The following is a 19,872-nucleotide window of genomic DNA, read 5'->3' as shown; positions in this document are numbered from 1 at the left end:
CATCAATGATCCGAACAATCCTGGCGTTTTTAGTTAAAACCAAAGAGTTTATTATTGCGATACAATGAAAAAAAAAAACTTTTGTAAAAAAAGTTAAAATATCTAGTTGTATATTCAAAACAATAATGAAATCTTTCAGATGAGTATTTACAAAAACGAATATTTCATATAACGAAACGGATTCAATCGATTTCCATCCCGAACTCGACCTCCTCGTCGGCCTTCTGGTTCCAGAAGCCGGCGTACGGTTCCACGTCGATTTCTAGGTCGTCCAGTTGGACCAGGGAAGGGCGGACTGTGGCTAGGCGCTCTCGAAGTTTTGAGTTAATTTCTTGGGGATTTTGCTGTCCTCCGTATTCGATCGGAAGCATCGCCACCTCCAGGTGTTTCAGCGCGTCCGCCAGGGATCCGTGGAACTAAAATTAGAAAGTGGGTTTTATTTTTTAACTCAGATTCAATGGAAATTCCAGGGAAAATGTTTGGGGACTTCTGATATCTTATTTCTTGTTTGATTATGGTTTTGATTACTGATTCCGATTTCTAATCTTCTAATAAGGTACACCGGGGCAAGTGCAAACGGTTTTCACCATAGTTCAACTTTCACAGGTTCTAGAAAAAATATGTATATGTTCAAAAATTATCAATTATCGTTCGTTGCATCACTAAAATAGTTCTCAACAAATTCCCGTTGAAAGTGAAAAATAAAAAAATGTTCGTAAAAAGTAACGGTGCTTTTGTGAAAAAATTTCAAAATTTGCACTTGCCCCGTTTATGGGGGCAAGTGCAAACGCAATACTTTTTCCAAACTAATTCACAGATGAGTCAGTGTATCGGTCTTAAAATGAATTGATTACATGTTCCGGTACGTTTTATCAACTTTTATCAATATATTTCCTGTTTTCTTGCAATATTGATAACTTTTTGGAACTCCATTTTTGGTGACTGTTGTTTTAAGCAAAAGACCTTCATTTACTTAGGCGTTACGGAACTTCGAACATTTGCTTCAGATACAACACTTTGGATACCTCTTCTGACCATTTTAATATAATGCTGAACCATTTTGGTGATGAATTTTCTGAAATGGCTGATGTTAATGGCTTAAAGATGCGTTTGCACTTACCCCGGTAGTGTCGTTTGCACTTGCCCCGCAGTGTGGGTTAACAAGAGCGAATATTATTTTCACAACTTTCGGGGTGTACTGAAAATTTATCATAAATTTTCTGCTTTCACTTGAATATCGGTCTCAAACACTCACCTTTTAACGAAAATTCGGATTTGAATGCCTTTTTTTGTAGTCAAAATATGCAAAACAAAAACACACTGTTCATGTCTAGTACGTACTTGAATTCGTGTGTGATCAAACAGTGCCGTGTTTTTAGTGAAAAATTTAAAGAAAGTTTAGTTTATCGATGTCAGATTGTTTGTTTGGGTCTAAACAACAATTTCTAGAAGAAGAAATATTTTTTACTTTTTTTGTAACAGAGAAAAGTTGAACGTTTGCACTTGCCCCGAGTTTGCACTTGCCCCGGTTAACCTTATATAAAGATGAGTTGGACTATATATTTTTGTTTGTATGCACCTTATACAAATCCACACCGCTTAACTGATCAGCGTGAAATTTGGTACAATCATGTGTTTGGACCATGGTAAGGTTTTAGTAATAGTTTTGAGACCCTCCCACCTAAGAAAAGGGACCCTCCCATACAACTTTCGTTTTTATTCACACGAACCTAAAGTCATGGCACCCATTTTGTCAACCGATTTTCGTTTCCTTTGACGGGGTTGTTTTCACCATCATAATGGGCCGGGCATTAGGATCGACCATCCAGAGTTCACGTGTACTGGAAAGCAAATCAAAGCCTGCTAATGATTAAAATTTTGATAGCGAAGTTTCTGGCGCGCTTTTTTTCGTCTACTGTTGTTCGCAGGACAGGGCACAAGCACGTGTTTCTTGGATGAAATAATAAGTCTAATTTTGGGATAAGAAAAACTTATCGCATGTTAGGAATAAAATGATTAGAACAGTGGTTTTCAAAGTGGTCCCAACTGCCGCTGGGGGGCGTTGAGAGTCAACAAGAATATGCTGTAGGTGAAGTATAAATACAATGCAAGAGTCATCTCATTATGAATTGACTTCTTCAGTTGAATTACTATTTTGAATAAAAACTAATGTTCCAGCTTTTAGGAACCAACAATTTTCATATTTTTGGAATTCCTCATAGAGAAAGAATATTAAAGGTTGTGAGTTGAAGACTGCGATCTACAGTGAGGGGCAAAATAAAGTGTCCAAATTATTTTTTTTCAATTTCTTTTATTTTTCTGGTTAAAATTCAACGAAAACGCATCGTAATCATTTTTAAAATATTGTTTATTATGTTCTTTTCAATTTTTGTTAATGTTGCGCTGTTAAAAAAAAAGTTTTTCTGATAGAAAAAAAAACAGTTAATATTCCAAAAAAAAAACAGGGGCAAAATAAAGTGTGCAGATCGGTACAGCTTCAAATTGATTCAAACTGAAGGCAAACAAGAACGATTTAATGATGGGTATGGCCTCCTTCGGCCTTCAACACCTCCTACAAGTGCTTCGGTATACTTTCAACAAGGTTGTGCAAGTGTTGTGGGTCGAGTTCCTCCCACGCATGCTCCATGGCATCAAAATAAGTATTTTTAATTTGTCACACCAGTCTTATCAATCAGAGCATCGAGGATGGCCCACAGATTTTCGATGGGGTTCAGATCAGGACTTTGTGGGGGCCATCCAAGGGCTTTTATGCGGCAGGAACGGGAAAATGACTTCATCAGATTGGCCGTATGCTTCGGATCGTTATTCTGCTGTAAAACGAAGCGCTCTTCGAGGCCCGTCTTGATGATGGATACCTCGAGGTTTTCCCGCAGGATATTGGATTATGACTCAGCTGTCATGATTCCGTAAATTTTTACCAAATTGCCCACCCCACCCCAAGAAAAGCACCCCCACACCATCACGTTACCTCCTCCGTGCTTGACTGTTCTTTGGATATGGCGATCTTGGAGCTCCTCACCCGACTTGCGCCACATATGATCCCGCTTCTTCCGGTTGAATAGCTCCAATTTGGATTCGTCGGCCCACAACAATGTTTTCCAGTACTCGAGCCGTTTATCGGCGTGTTCCTTGACGAACTTGAGCCGCTTAGCCTTGTTCGCCTGGCTGATGAAAGGCCTTCTCACTGCGATCTTTCTATGGTACTCCTTTGCATGGATGCGACGACGGATAGTACAATGCAATACCGAAAATTGGTGCTCTTCCTGTATCTGCCGGATCGTTGTTATTGCTTTTTTCTTCACTTCAAGAATGATTTTCTTGTCCGTTCTGGCATCTGTCTTGGGTTTCAGTCCTCTTCCTGGGCGATCCATCTCCGATCCGAACGTTTTCATCTTCTTCATGATTTTTGATACCGCTGTCTTGCTGATTTCGTAGTGCTAGGCCACTTCCCGGTGCGTTTGACCGTTATTCACATCACGAACAACCAGTTTCCGGATGGACAACGGAATGGAACCAGAAATTTATGCGTTCTCCATATTTTACAACTTATTCGAATGAAGACACCTGTTTGAATACTCCAGAGCCAAGCCAGTTGTTTATGAAACGTCAAAATACACAAAACAAACAAATTCGAGGGGCCTCGCGATGGAAACTTATCGAAATTATGTCTGTTCAATCAACTCTAGTCGAAACGGGTCGAAACAAGTGGAAATGGATTGACAGTTGATCACCTGTCTCTTTCCAACTGATTTCGACCGATTTCTACCAAGTCGAAACTAATCCAGCTGCCGAGCTGGATTGGTTTCGACTAGTTTCAACTTGCTCCATTGAACAACGACCTGACTAGTTTCGACCAAAACATTGGCTCGTTGAACATCTATCAGTTAACAGAAACCAGTTGAAACCGATTTTTACTAACGATTGAACGAAGCTATTATATACATTTTTGAGTTGGACACTTTATTTTGCCCATGTTTTTTTTTTGGAATATTATTTGTTTTTTTTCTATCAGAAAAACTTTAATTTTTTACCAACGCAACATTAACAAAAATTAAAAAGAACATAATAAACAATATTTTAAAAATGATTACGATGTGTTTTCGGTGAATTTCAACCAGAAAAATAAAATAAATGATAAAAAAATAATTTGGACACTTTATTTTGCCCCTCACTGTACCATCCAATTATGAGAAAACTAGAGCCTTTAGTAGTGCAAATTCATACGAATGATTTCTAAGGATTTTTACATTGATCACTCTTCATGATAATCAATGGAATAGTTGTGTCAAAAATAGAAAATTTAAATGTAGCTCAAATAAATTTTTCATGATATTATAAAATGGGTGATTTCGGTTCCAAGGTGATGTGATTTTTTAATAACTTAAAAAACTATTAATGAAACTTTTATCATTTAAAACAATTTGTCATTCTCATCATAAGTACAAAATAAATTTGAATATACTATTCTACGAAAGATAATTCATTTTGATAAGTAAGATAATCTTCAAAAGAGGTCGTGTACATATGTTTACAAGCCGAAGATATTGGATTTTCATAAGATAACACATGGACAAGATGAAAAATACATTGTTATCATTTGAAGATTATATAAAAAAAAATCTATTCAAGCTTCCCAAAAAATAAAAGGTTGATAAGGTTGCCAGAATTTTTCCGGATGTATCCGGGCTTAAAAAATCTGGGCAATTTTTTGGCACAATCCGCGTTGTTGATTTCAAAATGTTTAACCCAAAATCCGGGCAATATCCGAGCAAATTCGATGTGCTTTGTTCTTGCATTGTAACCACCATTCTTAGCCACCGCGATTGTACTTTGGTTATCGCAGAGGATAGCAATTGGTCCGATCTTCTGCCATGAAAGTGCCATATACTCTGCTTCACAAGTGGATAAAGCTATTGTTGGCTGGCGCTTACAGCACCAAGAAATCGCTGCCCCTTGCAGTTGAAATATGTAGCCGCTCGTTGACTTCCGGTCGTCCAAATCAGCTGCCCAATCAGCATCGCTGTAGCCAATAACATCTTCGTTCGCATTCTTCTTGTAAACCAGTTTTAATTTCGAAGTTCCACGCAGGTAGCGGAAAAGATGCTTTACCGCACTCCAATGTTGTTGTCCAGGATTTGAGTTGTAATGGCTGAGTTGATTAACGGAGTAGAGAATATCCAGTCGGGTAACCTGCGCCAGGTACATAAGAGAACCAACAGCTTCTTGATATGGGATGTTGACCATCTGCTTCTCATCTTCGGTTGTTTTAGGTGACATGTCTTTGTTCAGCTTACCCACCATCGGAATCTTTGCAGGTTTACAGTTCGCCATGTTGAACCTAGCCAGGATCGCTTCGATGTAAGCTTCTTGATCAAGAGCAACAGCATCGTCGGTCCGACTGATCCGTATGCCCAAGCAACTCTTAGCCTCGCCCAGATCTTTCATCCGAAAGTTCGTATTCAGGAACGTCTTGATGCGCTTGATCCAGTCGTTGTTGCTCGAGAAAATCATCACATCATCGACGTAGACCGCCATGAAAATAGCCTCTTGATTTTCGACAATGTAATACACGCATGGATCGTAGTTTGCTTGAGTAAGGTCAAATTTCTTCAGCATGGAATCCAGTTTGTTGTTCCAAACTCGGCTCGACTGTTTCAGCCCGTATAACGCCTTGTTCAGTCGGCATACCAGCTTCCTCTTCGTGGGATTCTCAAACATCAACGGTTGCTCCATAAATATTTCCTCTTCAAGTTCTCCTTGGAGGAACGCCGTTACAGCATCCATCTGTTGAATCTGCAAATCGTATCTTGAAGCCAGCGCAAAAAGGTACCGCAGTGAACTGTGACGCACGACGGGAGAGTACGTTTCATCATAGTCCACCCCCTTTCGCTGCGAGAAACCTTTAATCACCAGGCGCGCTTTGTATCGGTCCACATTTCCGTTCGAGTCGTGTTTGGTTTTAAACACCCACTTACACTTGATCGCCTTTCTGCCTTTTGGTAGTTCCGCCAAGGACCAAGTTTGATTGCCCATTGACGCATCGTACTCCTCCTGCATGGCTACCTTCCATTTTCCGGCATCGGGACGGGACATCGCTTCTTGCGGGGTGGTTGGATCACCTGAGACATCAACATGTTGCTGAGTAGCCACTCCACTGAATTGGCTCGGCTCGGCATGACTCGGTAGCACACCTCGCGCGACATCAGTACTGGCTATCTGTGGTGAGTGAAAACTGGGTAGACCTCTGGTTGTAACAACAAACTGATCATACTTGCCTGGTAGATGGTGCTCCCGACCGCTTCGCCTTAACGCCAGTGACTCAGGCAGGCGGATATGAAACTTGGCGCGAAGGGAGCACAGTCACATTGGTAAACGTATCTGTCGAGCTACTACTAACATTGCTAGCGCCTCATCGAAATCATCATTTTCAAAACTGCTCTCTAGGTTTTCCTTGCAGGGATGACTACTTGATGTTCAGGGATCGGTGCCAGAACGCCGGTTTCAGCACCAGGAACGCTCGGAACCTCGACTGGTCCAGCCGATTCTACTGATTCCTCGTTGGTTTCGAAGTCCAAGTAAACCATTTTACCGCCAGTTTTTGCACCAGGTTGCGGTTTCCGATCATCGATGAATATCACGTCCCGGCTCTTGATGATCTTCTTGGTCTTCAAGTCATACAGACGGTAGCCCTTGGTGTTCTGTTCGAAACCTAACAAAATACCAGGTTCCGATTTCCCATTCCACTTGCGTCGTTTGGGCTTCGGTACATGCACCATGGATTGTGTTCCGAAGATCCTCACGTGCGATAAGTCCGGTTTCTTTCCACTCCAGAGCTGTTCAGGTGTGACATGATGACCTCTAGTAGGGGAACGATTCAAGAGATAAACCGCAGTCGACACAGCCTCAGCCCAGAAAGTTTTCTTCAGCTTCGCTTCGAATAGCATGCATCTCGCACGCTCGACGATTGTTCGATTTGTTCGCTCAGCTAGCCCTTTTTGCTGTGGTGTGTAGGTAGTCGTTGTCTGATGGCGGATCCCAAACTTCGCAAGATAATCTTCAAACTTCCGGTTTGTATACTCCAACCCGTTTTCAGTTCGTAGAGTTTTTATCTTACATCCGGTTTGCCGCTCAGCCATCACATGAAATCTCTTGAAGATTTCTAGAACTTCGTCTTCGGATTTTGTTTCAAGAAAATAGACAAAAATCCTTCTAGCCTTGTCATCTATAAAAGTGACATAATATCGGGTTCTTTCGAGCGACTTCACCTCCATGGGTCCGCAAATGTCCGAGTGAACGATTTCAAAGAGATTGGTAGCACGTGCGCCTGTCTTAGGAAATGGTTGACGACTATGTTTACCCATAGCACAAATGCAACAATCAGCAACCGTCTTCTCGCTTAATTAAACGCCGGCAACCAGATCATCAGCCAGCTGCTTCAAACTTGCCGAATTCAAGTGGCCCATTCGGCGATGCCAGATGTCCAGGGATACTTTTGATGAGCACGTCAGTGCCCTGTCACCTACACCGTGTTGCTCCAGCTTGAATAGGTCATTCGTATGGGTACCTTGAGCCGCTATGTTGCCATTCTGGTTCAGCACTCTACAGCCCGCGTTGTTGAATACCATGCTGTATCCATTTCGAACAATCCAGTTGACGGAGAGTAGATTCACGGACAATAGTGGAATGTACCGCACCTCGTTGATTTGGAGTTCAGAACAGCTTTTCTGAAAACGTGGCTTCAGGATGGTTTTTCCAACTGCTTCGATGTTCATTTCTCCCTTGTTAGCAGCTACAACGGAACCATTCGACGGCTTCAGATCCTTCAACAGCGCCTTGTTATGAGTCATGTGTACTGTTGCCCCGGAATCGAAATACCAATCGGTGGCGTTGCGTGACTCGATCGTAGAAAGGACAGTGCAAAAAGCTTCATCTGACGTATATTTGCACTCCTTCGCAATGTGGCCGAATTTCTTGCACTTCCTACACTTCGGACCTCTCGATTCTGCTTTCGGATGGTTTGGAATTTTGTGTTGCTTGTTGAATACTCCACGCTTCCCTTTTGCCAGTAGCGCCGCATCCGCCGAAGGTACCTGCAGCTCCTGCAGTAGCTTGGTTTTGATGGCATCTCCTGTGATTGGGGTGCCGGAGTTCTCTAAGGCCATAATCATTGGCCTGTAATCCTCCGGGAGACCACACAGCAGCAACGCACCAATCCATTCGTCCGAAATTGGAAATCCGATCCCGTTGAGTTTATGTGCCGTAGAAACCACTTGATTTACGTACTCCGACATTGAAGAACAGCTTCCGAGATCCGCTTTGACCAGCTTGCGCAAAAGTCCTACTCGCCTGGTAAGACCCGAATCTTCAAATGCCTTCTCCAGGTTTTGCCAAGCTTCCATCGCTGTCGACGCCGATTGCACGTGGATATAGTATGTCGGATCCAGTAAAAGGATGATCTTGGCCCTTGCTTTTCGGTTCTTCACGGGATCGACATCGTTGAAAGTTCCATCGGCTTTTCTCTCGGGCTTGACTGCTTCCCAAAGGTCCTCAAGCTCTAGATAAGTTTGCACGGCAAACTTCCACGTCGGCCAGTTTTCCCGTCCGCAGAGTCTCTCGATCGAAAAATCTTTACTTGCCATAACTTCACGAGTTTCAAGTTCGGAAGCGATAGGCCCATAACCTATTGAAACACGTCTTCTAGTGTTGACAGTTAGTAACAGAATGAAGAAAATTTTATTATACATTAGTCATTGCTTACTACTACAATAGAACTGGTTTAGGGTGTGATTTAAGTACTTTGGCTACTTTCCAGAATGGTCTGGAACGTTCGTCCAAATTTTGGATAACACGTCCAAAATTTTTGTTTCGGAGTGAGTCCATTCTATCTTACGGTTCAGATCTCCGGTCCTCTGAAACTCGTCGGCCACGGTGATCGCTCGGTGTAGTTTCTCTAGAGCCCGATTGATGTCCGCCTCGTCCTCGAGCGGTGGGTCCTCTTCGATGTTTTCGTCGACCATTCGTGAGAAACGAACCCAGTCGACCCGATGGTAGTCCTTGCGGAGTTGTGGTGGACGCCGAGCTGCATTGGAGGCAATACTTGTCACCACACCACAGGGTAGTGGTCAGAACTAAGCTCGTTTTGCACCTCCGGCTTGGAGATCGTGGTGTTAGACAGGAACAAATCCAAAGTCGAAGGGTTTCCAGCCCGGGAAACAAACGTTGGTTCGTCCGAAAATTCCACTGTGTAGAGCCCATGCTGCGAGTAGTCGAATAATAGCCGACCATTTTGGTTTTGATGATAGTTTCGCCATGCTTCATGGCGGGCGTTGAAATCGCCACCGATTACAAATCGGCAGCTGGAACGTGTGATGGCAGTGAGGTCCCTGGAGAAGTGTGCTGCCAACCCGTTGCTGGCGAAGCACTACCGTGGGCAGTACACTGCCATGAACCGGACATTTCCAGTCGTTGTCTCAACCTCTACACTTGACTTATGACTTCGATGATGGTGGTGCGAATGTGCGACAAGATCTTGAAGATTAATCCTTTTCGTACTACGATGGCCACACCGCCCCCCTTGGAGCTGGTGCGGTCAAGTCGTACGATGATGTGATCCGGCAGCAAGAAACTGTCGCCGGGCTTCAGGTGGGTTTTTTTTTTTAAAACGAACACAAACACATACAGGATCTCAATGAAACTTGATGTTTCCTCGAAGAGATTCCTTTTTTCTTAACTCTAAGCGTACATCTTTCGAGGATATGATGGCTAGCATCTTACAAATGCTAAAACCACCAACCCACAGAAAGTGTACTATGTATGCCGTGACCGGGATTCGATCTCATGCCCGCTGGCTTAGAAGACTTGAAGGCTATCATCTACGCCACGGGCGGCGGATAGGAGAAGACCCACGTCGATGTTGTGCTTGCCGAGGAAGTCAGCGAGCTCGATGTTTTTTGCTCTAATAGAGCAAGCGTTCCAAGTGAGAACAGTAATGGGTTTAGGATCCATACTGTATGATAACTTTCCGAGGACCTGAATTTATTCAGGTTTGTTGCGGCACCGACGAAGAGCGACCGTCATCTGCTCAAAGATGTTGAGAAGTTCTTCCCAGGAGAACTTGTCCGATTCATCAGTTGATGTTGCTGGGCGCCAACCAGGGGGAGAAGGCGAACCTTGACCGGCGGTGGTGCCGGACGATGATGGATAGACTGCGGGCTGGGACCGAGGTATGGGTTGAAGCGGAGGAAAGTCCTTGTCGGTAAACAACGCAGACTTGCTTTGGTTTCGCCCTGGCTGGTGCGACGTTGATGCTTCTTTTCGGATCTTCTTGTAGGCTTCGCGTTTTGGGCAGCTACGGTCGTTGCCCTGATGATCAGTTCCACAATTGGCACATTTTGCTACAACATCTCATTTGCGGGACAGTTCGAAGTGACGTGGGGCTTGGCAGGCTGGTAAACGGTGGATAATGTGCAACACGAGACCCCATAGTGGTCATATCACCTCTTATTCACAACTCCTATCTCTACCTCCCCGCGGTGCCGGCTGGGGTGCGAGTAACCTAAGCGGAGATCGGGTACCCAACCCCGGTGGATGCTTTGGTCGCATGCAGACTGAGAAGGTGGCCGCACGCGTCTGTTCCCCAGGTCAGGGGCGGCGTGCAACAACAACCGAGCGTCTGTTCTCCAGGTCAGGGGCGGCTCAAACAGCGTCTGTCTTGCAGCAAGCGGCTGAATTTATGAAATGCGGCTCCCGCCAGCTAAGTCCAAGATGGCAGCCCCATCGCGGGATAGGGACTTTAGGCTAACAACCTACTGCTCCCGATTCATAAATTGTTACGGAATCCGAAAGAAATGACCGACCTGGAACTTTGGCGACGACTTTTAGCATGAAAACACGGACACGAATTGGAACTTGGAATGTTTTAACCCTTGCTCAACAAGGCAAGCTGGCTCAACTTGCTAGAGAGGCTAGCCGCCTCAAGCTTGAAATTCTGGGACTGAGCGAAGTCCGTTGGCCTAATACTGGAGAACACAAGACACAATCCGGGCAAGTCCTGCTTTACTCTGGCATACGAGGAGAACATGCTACTCGGGAACGAGGAGTTGGTTTCCTGTTAAGCCCGCAGGCCTACGCGGCCCTCATTAGATGGGAACCGATAAACGAAAGAATAATCGTAGCCAGATTTAGAACACGGGTTAGAAACCTTACAATGGTCCAGTGTTATGCGCCAACTGACGTTGCCGACTTGCAGGAGAAAGAGCAGTTTTATAGTCAACTGAACAGCGTGGTAGAGAAAATTCCGAAGGGTGACATTCAAATCCATTTGGGCGACTTCAACGCAAAGATTGGCTCCGACAATCGAGACCTTGAGCGCATCATGGGGCGCCATGGCCTAGGACAGATGAGCGAAAACGGAGAGCTGTTTGTAGAATTTTGTGGCAACAACAACATGGTGATCGGTGGATCGCTCTTCCCCCATCGACCAGCACATAAAGTCACTTGGGTATCCCGAGATGGCCGAACAGAAAATCAAATTGACCACATCTGCATCAGCCGAAAGTGGAGAAGGAGCCTTCTTGATGTCCGCAACAAACGAAGCGCAGACATTGCATCTGACCATCACCTCGTCCTTGGCGAGATACGACTGAGAGTTGCACGTGTCCAACGGTGCGAGGAGAAAGTCGGGTGTAGATACGACGTCCGCCGGTTGGAGAATCCAGAGGTGAAAAGGGCATACGTTGAACAGCTAGAATCCCGAGCCTCGGAGCTGCCGACAGACGGAACAGTCGAAGAACAGTGGTGTGGAATCAAGAATGCCTTTATCACGACGAGCCATGGTACTCTCGGTAAAGTTTGTGGAAGAAGAAGTGACTAGATGTCGGATGAAACTTGGAGGATGGTCGATGATCGGAGAAAGGCGAAAGTCGGAATTGAGCAGGCATGTACCGGGTCAGCCAAAGCAGCCGCCCGCTTACGATATGCGGAGCTGGAAAAGGCAGTTAAACGAGCTTGTAGACGAGACAAGAGAGCCTGGACAAACTCCCTAGCCGAAGAGGGAGAAAGAGCCGCCGCCAATGGAGATATCCGATTACTTTATGACATTTCTCGCCGCCTCAGTGGTGCAAGGACCAATGCAAGAATGCCGCTAAAAGACCGAGCAGGTCAGTTATTGACCGATCGAACAGATCAGCTCAAACGATGGACTGAACACTTCGAACAACTCTTCCGAGTCACGAATAGCGATGGCCAACAGAATCTGCAGCTCGAAGCGCCAACAGTAAGTCGCATAAATGGCGTCAACTCGGAAGCGCCTTCGCTGGCTGAAATAGAAGCGGCAATCAAAAACATGAAATCCAACAAAGCACCTGGGATCGATTGCATCCCTGCTGAAATGCTGAAAGCCGACCCTGCCATTTGTGCTGATAGTTGCACCGTCTTTTCGCTGACATCTGGGATACTGCAACATTCCCGGCCGACTGGATACAGGGTATCCTCGTAAAGGTCCCGAAGAAAGGAGACCTGACAGAGTGCGGTAACTGGCGAGGCATAACGTTGATCTGTACAACCCTCAAAGTACTCTGCAAAGTGATTCTGAACAGGATCCAGGAGAAAATAGACGCTACACTCCGACGGCAACAAGCTGGATTTCGATCTCGACGATCATGTGTGGACCACATCACAACGCTACGAATCATACTGGAACAAATCAACGAATTCCAGGACTCTCTTCTGCTGGTGTTCGTTGATTTCGAAAAAGCATTCGACCGACTTAACCATGAAAACATCTGGGCGGCTCTAAGGCGACGAGGGGTCCCAGAGAAACTAGTCCATCTCATCGAAGCACAGTATGAGGCATTTTCGTGCAAGGTCTTGCACGACGGTGTCTTGTCCGAACCAATCCCGGTAACTACTGGAGTGAGACAAGGATGTATTCTATCACCGCTACTTTTTCTAATCGTAATGGATGAGATTCTGATTGGATCGATTGACTGTGCACCGAACCGAGGATTGCCGTGGAATCCTTCAACAATGGAGCAATTGAACGACCTTGACCTGGCTGACGATATTGTTTTGCTCGCCCAAACACAACCAGATATGCAGAGCAAACTCGACGACCTCACCGAAAGTTCCAAGGCAGCAGGTCTCAAAGTCAATGTCGGAAAGACCAAGTCGATGGAGATCAACACAGGAAATCCCTCCAGTTTCATGGTAGCTGGGCAACAAGTTGAGAAAGTGGAGTGCTTCCAGTATCTTGGTAGCCAGATTACGCCTGATGGTGGTACCAGAAAAGACATCGAAACACGGATCAGAAAGGCCCGATTTGCGTTTGCGAGTCTCCGAAACATCTGGCGGTCACGCCAGATCTCTCTACGAACAAAAATCCGAATCTTCAACTCAAACGTCAAATCCGTATTGCTGTACGGGTGCGAAGCTTGGTGCACATATGCGGTAACGACGCGAAAACTGCAAGTATTTGTAAACCGCTGCCTGCGGAATATCATCCGCGCTTGGTGGCCTGGCAACTGGATCTCGAATGAGGAACTACATCGCCGGTGTCATCAAAGGGCGCTAGAAATCGAGATTCGGGAACGTAAGTGGAGATGGATTGGCACACGCTGCGAAGAGATGAAAACGAGATTTGCAGAGAGGCGCTAGATTGGAATCCAGAAGGTCATCGAAGAAGAGGCAGACCCAGAAACTCGTGGCGGCGAAGCCTAGCTGCTGAAATCCGAACTGTCGACGAGAATCTTGACTGGGACCAGGTGAAGACGCTGGCTCCGGATCGTCAACAGTGGAGGTCTTTTACCACGGCCCTATGCACCGGAGGATCGGCGCGGAATCATTAAGTAAGTAAGTAAGAATTAGAAGGTTTCAGTTAAAATGAGAGAAACCGGTGCTCAGAGAGAGTGAAAATGTGCTAATTGTTGCAATTTGTGAAGCAGTTGTGGAATTTTGATCATTACCATTCCAAATGCAAAGAATTCTCTCTCCATTGCAATCCCTCGAGCCTTATTCCTCCGGATGGTGTTCATTACCCTTACTAGTTGGTGGGTGGTGGAGTGACCATATCTAAAACCAAACTGTTCAGGCAATAATATATTGTGGTCCTGTACGAACTGTAGCAAACGATTGAGAATAAGTTTTTCGAGCAGTTTGCCCAGCGCTGAGAGGAGACTTATAGGTCGGTAGCTTGAGGGTAGAGTAGGGTCTTTTTTTTAATAGTGCAATTCTAAACACTTGTTGAAGATAGTGCTCAACAGCGGGTAGGCTTTGGTGTTAAGCTTTTTTTAAGATAATGTTAAAAACTCCATCAAACCCGGGAGCTTTCATGTTCTTGGTAGCCCTCAGCGCTGAGTCCATTCTGGAAGAGATCAACTCATTTAGATCGAACACTTCGAAGTCTAATAAGGAGCTGGGTGTGGGAGTCAATATAGCAATAAACTAACCCCTCACAGGAACACGTCGGATGCACGTCTCGTCGGCCACGGTGATCGCTCGGTGTAGTTTCTCTAGAGCCCGATTGATGTCCGCCTCGTCCTCGAGCGGTGGGTCCTCTTCGATGTTTTCGTCGATCATTCGTGAGAAACGAACCCAGTCGACCCGATGGTAGTCCTTGCGGAGTTGTGGTGGACGCCGAGCTACATTGGAGGCAATACTTGTCACCACACCACAGGGTAGTGGTCAGAACTAAGCTCGTTTTGCACCTCCGGCTTGGAGATCGTGGTGTTAGACAGGAACAAATCCAAAGTCGAAGGGTTTCCAGCCCGGGAAACAAACGTTGGTTCGTCCGGAAATTCCACTGTGTCCATGCTGCAAGTAGTCGAATAATAGCCGACCGTTTTGGTTTTGATGATAGTTTCGCCATGCTTCATGGCGGGCGTTGAAATCGCCACCGATTACAAATCGGCAGCTGGAACGTGTGATGGCAGTGAGGTCCCTGGAGAAGTGTGCTGCCAACCCGTTGTTTCCAGACGTTTCCAGTCGTTGTCTCAACCTCTACACTTGACTTATGACTTCGATGGTGGTGGTGCGAATGTGCGGTAAGATCTTGAAGATTAATCCTTTTCGTACTACGATGGCCACACCACCCCCCTTGAAGCTGGTGCGGTCAAGTCGTACGATGATGTGATCCGGCAGCCAGAAACTGTCGCCGGGCTTCAGGTGGGTTTCAGAAAGGAGACCCACGTCGATGTTGTGCTTGCCGAGGAAGTCAGCGAGCTCGATATTTTTGCTCTTATAGAGCAAGCGTTCCAGGTGAGAACAGTAATGGGTTTAGGATCCATACTGTATATAAACTTTCCGAGCACCTGAATTTGTTCAGGTTTGTTGCGGCACCGACGAAGAGCGACCGTCATCTGCTCAAAGATGTTAAGAAGTTCTTCCGAGGAGAATTTGTCCGATTCATCAGTTGATGTTGTTGGGCGCTAACCAGGGGGAGATGGCGAACCTTGACCGGCGGTGGTGCCGGACGAAGATGGATAGACTGCGGGCTGGGACCGAGGTATGGGTTGAAGCGGAGGAAAGTCCTTGTCGGTAAACGACGCAGACTTGCTTTGGTTTCGCCCTGGCTGGTGCGACGTTGATGCTTCTTTTCGGATTTTCTTGTAGGCTTCGCGTTTTGGGCAGCTACGGTCGTTGCCCTGATGATCAGTTCCACAATTGGCACATTTTGCTACAACATCTCTTGCGTCACTTGCGGGACAGTTCGAAGTGACGTGAGGCTTGGCACATAGGCTGCAGCGTGGCTTAAGGAAGCAGTATTTGGTACCATGACCAAGAACGAAGGCAACGCTGGCACTGGGTAACATCCGTGCGACCACCACGGTATTTTTCCCAACGGATTCGGACGAAAAGAAGGGTTCTGATAGCTTTGAGAGAGTTTAAGGTAACAGATCCCTTCGGAAAATGTGCAAGGAACAGGCAATTGGAGTATTGTTTCACCTGTTCGTCTTTTCTCTTTATCCGGTAGATGGCCGTAGGTCCTAGCTTGTACCGGTTCTTGAGCTCTTCTTCGATAAGTTTGGTGTCATAGCCTGGGAGCCCCCGGATGACAGCTTTGAACGGCTTGTCACCAGGGATGTCGTGTGTATAATACTCCGCCTTAGAGTTTTTCAGGAATTTTGTGATTGCGCCGTAGTCTGCTCTGGAGCTGCCGTGGATCTATCTGTGTTTTATCGAACCTTATCGAACCGCTTTCTACAAATGCCTAAAAAAATCTAGTTCTGTTTGTAAAATTCAAAGAATTAACACATGATCATACATTATGTTTCTGGTGTTTTGTTTGACGGATGATGCTACTAGCCGTAAAATGTAACAATCAAAAAAAATCAATCATGAATGGTATGTGATAAAAAAATTCCCTCGGAATCGAACTCGAGTCTACTGATTACCTCTCCGACACCTTACCAATAGGCCAAATCGACAGATGAAACAAGTCAAGCTGTAGCTCTATTATTCAGTTGATGACTTCATCGAGTTGAATTCGCTGCTAGATTATACGGCAGAAAACGCTCATCTTGCCCTGATTTAAAGTGCTCTGTTCGCTAGAGGTCAATAAATTTAAGTAAAAACGCGTTTTAAAATTAATTAAAGCGAAAAATCGAAAATTTTATGATTTATGAAAATTGAGAAACAATGTGTAAATCATGTTGCAGTGCGTAGATTTCCGATCAAGATGATTTAAAGGTCATAAAAGCTTATTTGATGGTGCTCAAAAATTATAATATTTTCATCACTTTAGAACCTAGCTGGTTATTAATAAATATTTCTGTAAAGATGAAAAGGATATTTCTTTTTTGGTGAAAAATTTATACTATAGGTAGTGCGAAACAAATCCTCATGAAAATTCGTTTAAGAAAATACGTACTTTGGTAGACAAAAGGAGTGCTTATTATGCCCTGGGTGCTCGTTATGCCCTTATCTCCCCTACTTTAATTTTTCAAAAAAACAGTTTATTTCACCCCTGTGATCCAAGTGCCTAAGTTCCTTTGAGAGTGAACATATTTTTCAAACTTTTTTTGGATTTAGTTTTGTGTTGATTGATTTTTTTTTGTTTTTGAATTTTTATTTCAGATTTCAAATTTGGATATCCTGAGATTTCAAATAACTGAACTAATTTTCTATCCTTCTATAAAAATTTCACAATCTTATGTCATTACTAAAAAAAGAGATCACTTTTACCGATAAGGCTGGAAAATTGAGTAACAAACCTAAATTACGGCGATTAATCATTTCATATACTTTTTTGTTTTTCTTTTTCATATTGATTTATTTGTTTATTTTGAGATAGTGTTGTGTTCATATTAACTTCAATTATCTATGGATTTCGGTTCTCTTGTTCTTCTGTGTTATTTCAAATATTTTTTTAATTTTGTTTTGATATTTTCACATATTCTGTTTTCAATTCTTATTTACGATGCATACTTCGAATTAAGCTTTTTTTTACCTTTCCGGCTCTGATTCTTATAATTTTTTTGGATTGGGGGTTGATTTTTGTGTGAAGATTTTTTTTTGCTAGAAACAATCGACTTACGAATATTTTCCGCTTCATGTCCGCACTAGCGAAACTAAGTATCAGGTCACCGATGGCTGCACCGATCCGAGGCAACCCTACGATGTGCACTTCCTGAATTCGGATGGGCAGCGCATACTTGAGGCACTCCATGAAGTTTTTGATGTCCGATAGTTTGAAGATCGTAAAGTGAGCCATCGTCGCTTCCTGACAATCCACTATGGCCACCCCACCTCCAATCTGCACCCGATCGTCATCGTAGAACGCTTCCAGAGCCATGTGCGTAAAGCGGCCCAGATGATAGCAGCTGTACTTGGTGGCATCAAAGTTCCGTACCTTAACGAGGCCAACCATCCGACCACGACTGTCCAATCCTAAGGGTAAACCACCCTCGGTCGCTACCAGTTGCTTCATGTACTTGTCATCCGGGTCCAGATTTTCGAACCAGATTCGAAACACCTGACGCATCGAGAGATATCGTTCCAGCATTTCGCATGCATTTGGTAGATTGAACTTACGTGCTCTCAGAAAGCGCAGCAGAAAAGCTGGATCGGTACGACACTTGCGGATGTTTGGATGCCGAGCGATCCAATCGCGCATATTTTGCAAAGCTTGATCCCGAATCGAGTCATCTTCACCAAGTTCTCGTTGGGCAAGCTGCCTCTCACTATCGGTTAGAAGATCCCGATTGTACGGCTCGTAGGACCCGGGATTTTTATCTACACTGTAACTGGTCATGGTAATTGATAAACCGAACCTACTACGATTGTTGTTTGTAGAAACACGAGACGACCTGCCTCAAGGTCTAAAACACACTGACCTAGTCTCTCTGGTAGGCGGGCGAGTCAAGCCAGCTGCAAACAACTAAAACCGCTGCAATGAGTAATGCCTGATGTGGTGTGGTGTGAGATATCATTCGCTTGTTTCGTTCAGAAATAAGGTATCTAGCTTAAGCTACAAAAAAGAATGTTTAGCTCATACCTCGTACGAGTATTTTTGAGTCCATTAGCAATTTCTCTAAGAGTTAACAAGAAAAAAGCTTTCACTCATTTTTATTTTATTTAAACTAAAATTAAGTCAAGGCGAGAAAAGCACAAAAGAAAAATTGCTGCTCTGGCAGCTCAAGTTGTGATTTAATCACGGAAGAAGAGCGCGAACTGTTGTTGTATGGTTGCTTGCTGATGTAAGAGATTCCCTACCCTAACTTGCATGCGCTTGGTGGGGCTCAGTTGGAGCTTGTTGATTTATTTACCTCGACTGCTCGCTCACTTGAGGTTTTCTGCATGCCTTGCATGCAGTTGTCGTTGAGGTGTTTTTTTTTGTTTTTTTTTTGTGGAGTTAAGCATTCTTCATTAAAAACTGTCTGGTGAACCGAGCATGAATTGCGATTAACTATAACAATAACCATTAATGAGTTTGTTGTACTTTTGAGACGGTCGTGAATTTGTTTTTTTGTAACAATTATTTACGAATTCATTTGGACGGTACCGTTAGAATGATTTAGTTTCGGCAGTGTAACTACTCATTTATTTTTGTCGGGTTCAAAATTTGATGAATACTTCTCACTAGGAGCGCAGACACCAGATACCCAGACTGACCACTGAAGGCTGATTTTGGCGCTTGTTCCGCAGCGCTATCTACGGGTTATCGTGAAACTAACGGCCACATACACAAAAGGAAAAATCTCGATATATCACACACCAGGGCCGTAGGAAGAACCGCCTCATATGGGGGGGGGGGGGGGGGGGGGGGGTTTTAGGCCACCCGATTTTTTCTATGATTTTTTCTGCTCAAACAATGCATGAATAATACAAATTAAAAAAAACTGTTTTTATACTATTTGGTTATTTATTTCTAAGTTCTTTCACCTCAACAGCTTTTTGTATTAAAAAGAAACTTTCGAAAATATATCACTAAATCTTTAAAATGGTAAACTATATTTATATAAGAAATCCATAAGTAACAAAAAATGAAACTAGAAATATTTGAATTAACTTTAAAATAAGGTTAGTAATGCTTATTTGATTTGAATTTTTTCTAAACAAAGCTAGTATGAATCAGTATGAATCGAGCTTTCAAAAGAAGAAGAAATAGATTTTTATTTTACGGTTCAAGTCTGATTCTGGCTAAATCATTCCAAATTTTTGATTTTAGTTTGAAATTTGGCTTTTGAAAATCTGGAACATAAATAATGTTAAACAATACATCAAAAATATGCTAGAAAATATTTGCGATTGAAAATATACAGCGTGCGCCAACAGGATGTATCCGATTTTAACGTTGAATAACTCTGCCATATTTCAGCCGATTTAGACAGATGAACACAGTTTCGAATCGTAATT

The 19,872-nt window shown here is 44.0% G+C and overlaps 1 protein-coding gene across 1 annotated transcript; it reads right to left on the bottom strand.

The window, feature by feature from the left end:
* Nucleotides 1-93: 93 nt before the first annotated feature.
* LOC129756048 (clavesin-1-like) lies at nt 94-18,517 on the bottom strand. Its single transcript, XM_055752802.1, has 2 exons — nt 17,552-18,517; nt 94-416 (listed from the first exon to the last, which is right to left on the bottom strand). The coding sequence occupies exons 1-2, from the start codon at nt 18,266-18,268 to the stop codon at nt 183-185; spliced, it is 951 nt and encodes a 316-aa protein (XP_055608777.1). The 5' UTR covers nt 18,269-18,517; the 3' UTR covers nt 94-182.
* Between the last annotated feature and the right edge of the window lie 1,355 nt (nt 18,518-19,872).

Source organism: Uranotaenia lowii, chromosome 3 (genome assembly GCF_029784155.1).
Source record: "Uranotaenia lowii strain MFRU-FL chromosome 3, ASM2978415v1, whole genome shotgun sequence".
Classification (NCBI taxonomy): Eukaryota; Metazoa; Arthropoda; class Insecta; order Diptera; family Culicidae; genus Uranotaenia; species Uranotaenia lowii.
Note: the sequence above shows the minus strand (reverse complement) of the source record. Positions and strands in the feature narration are given on the sequence as shown.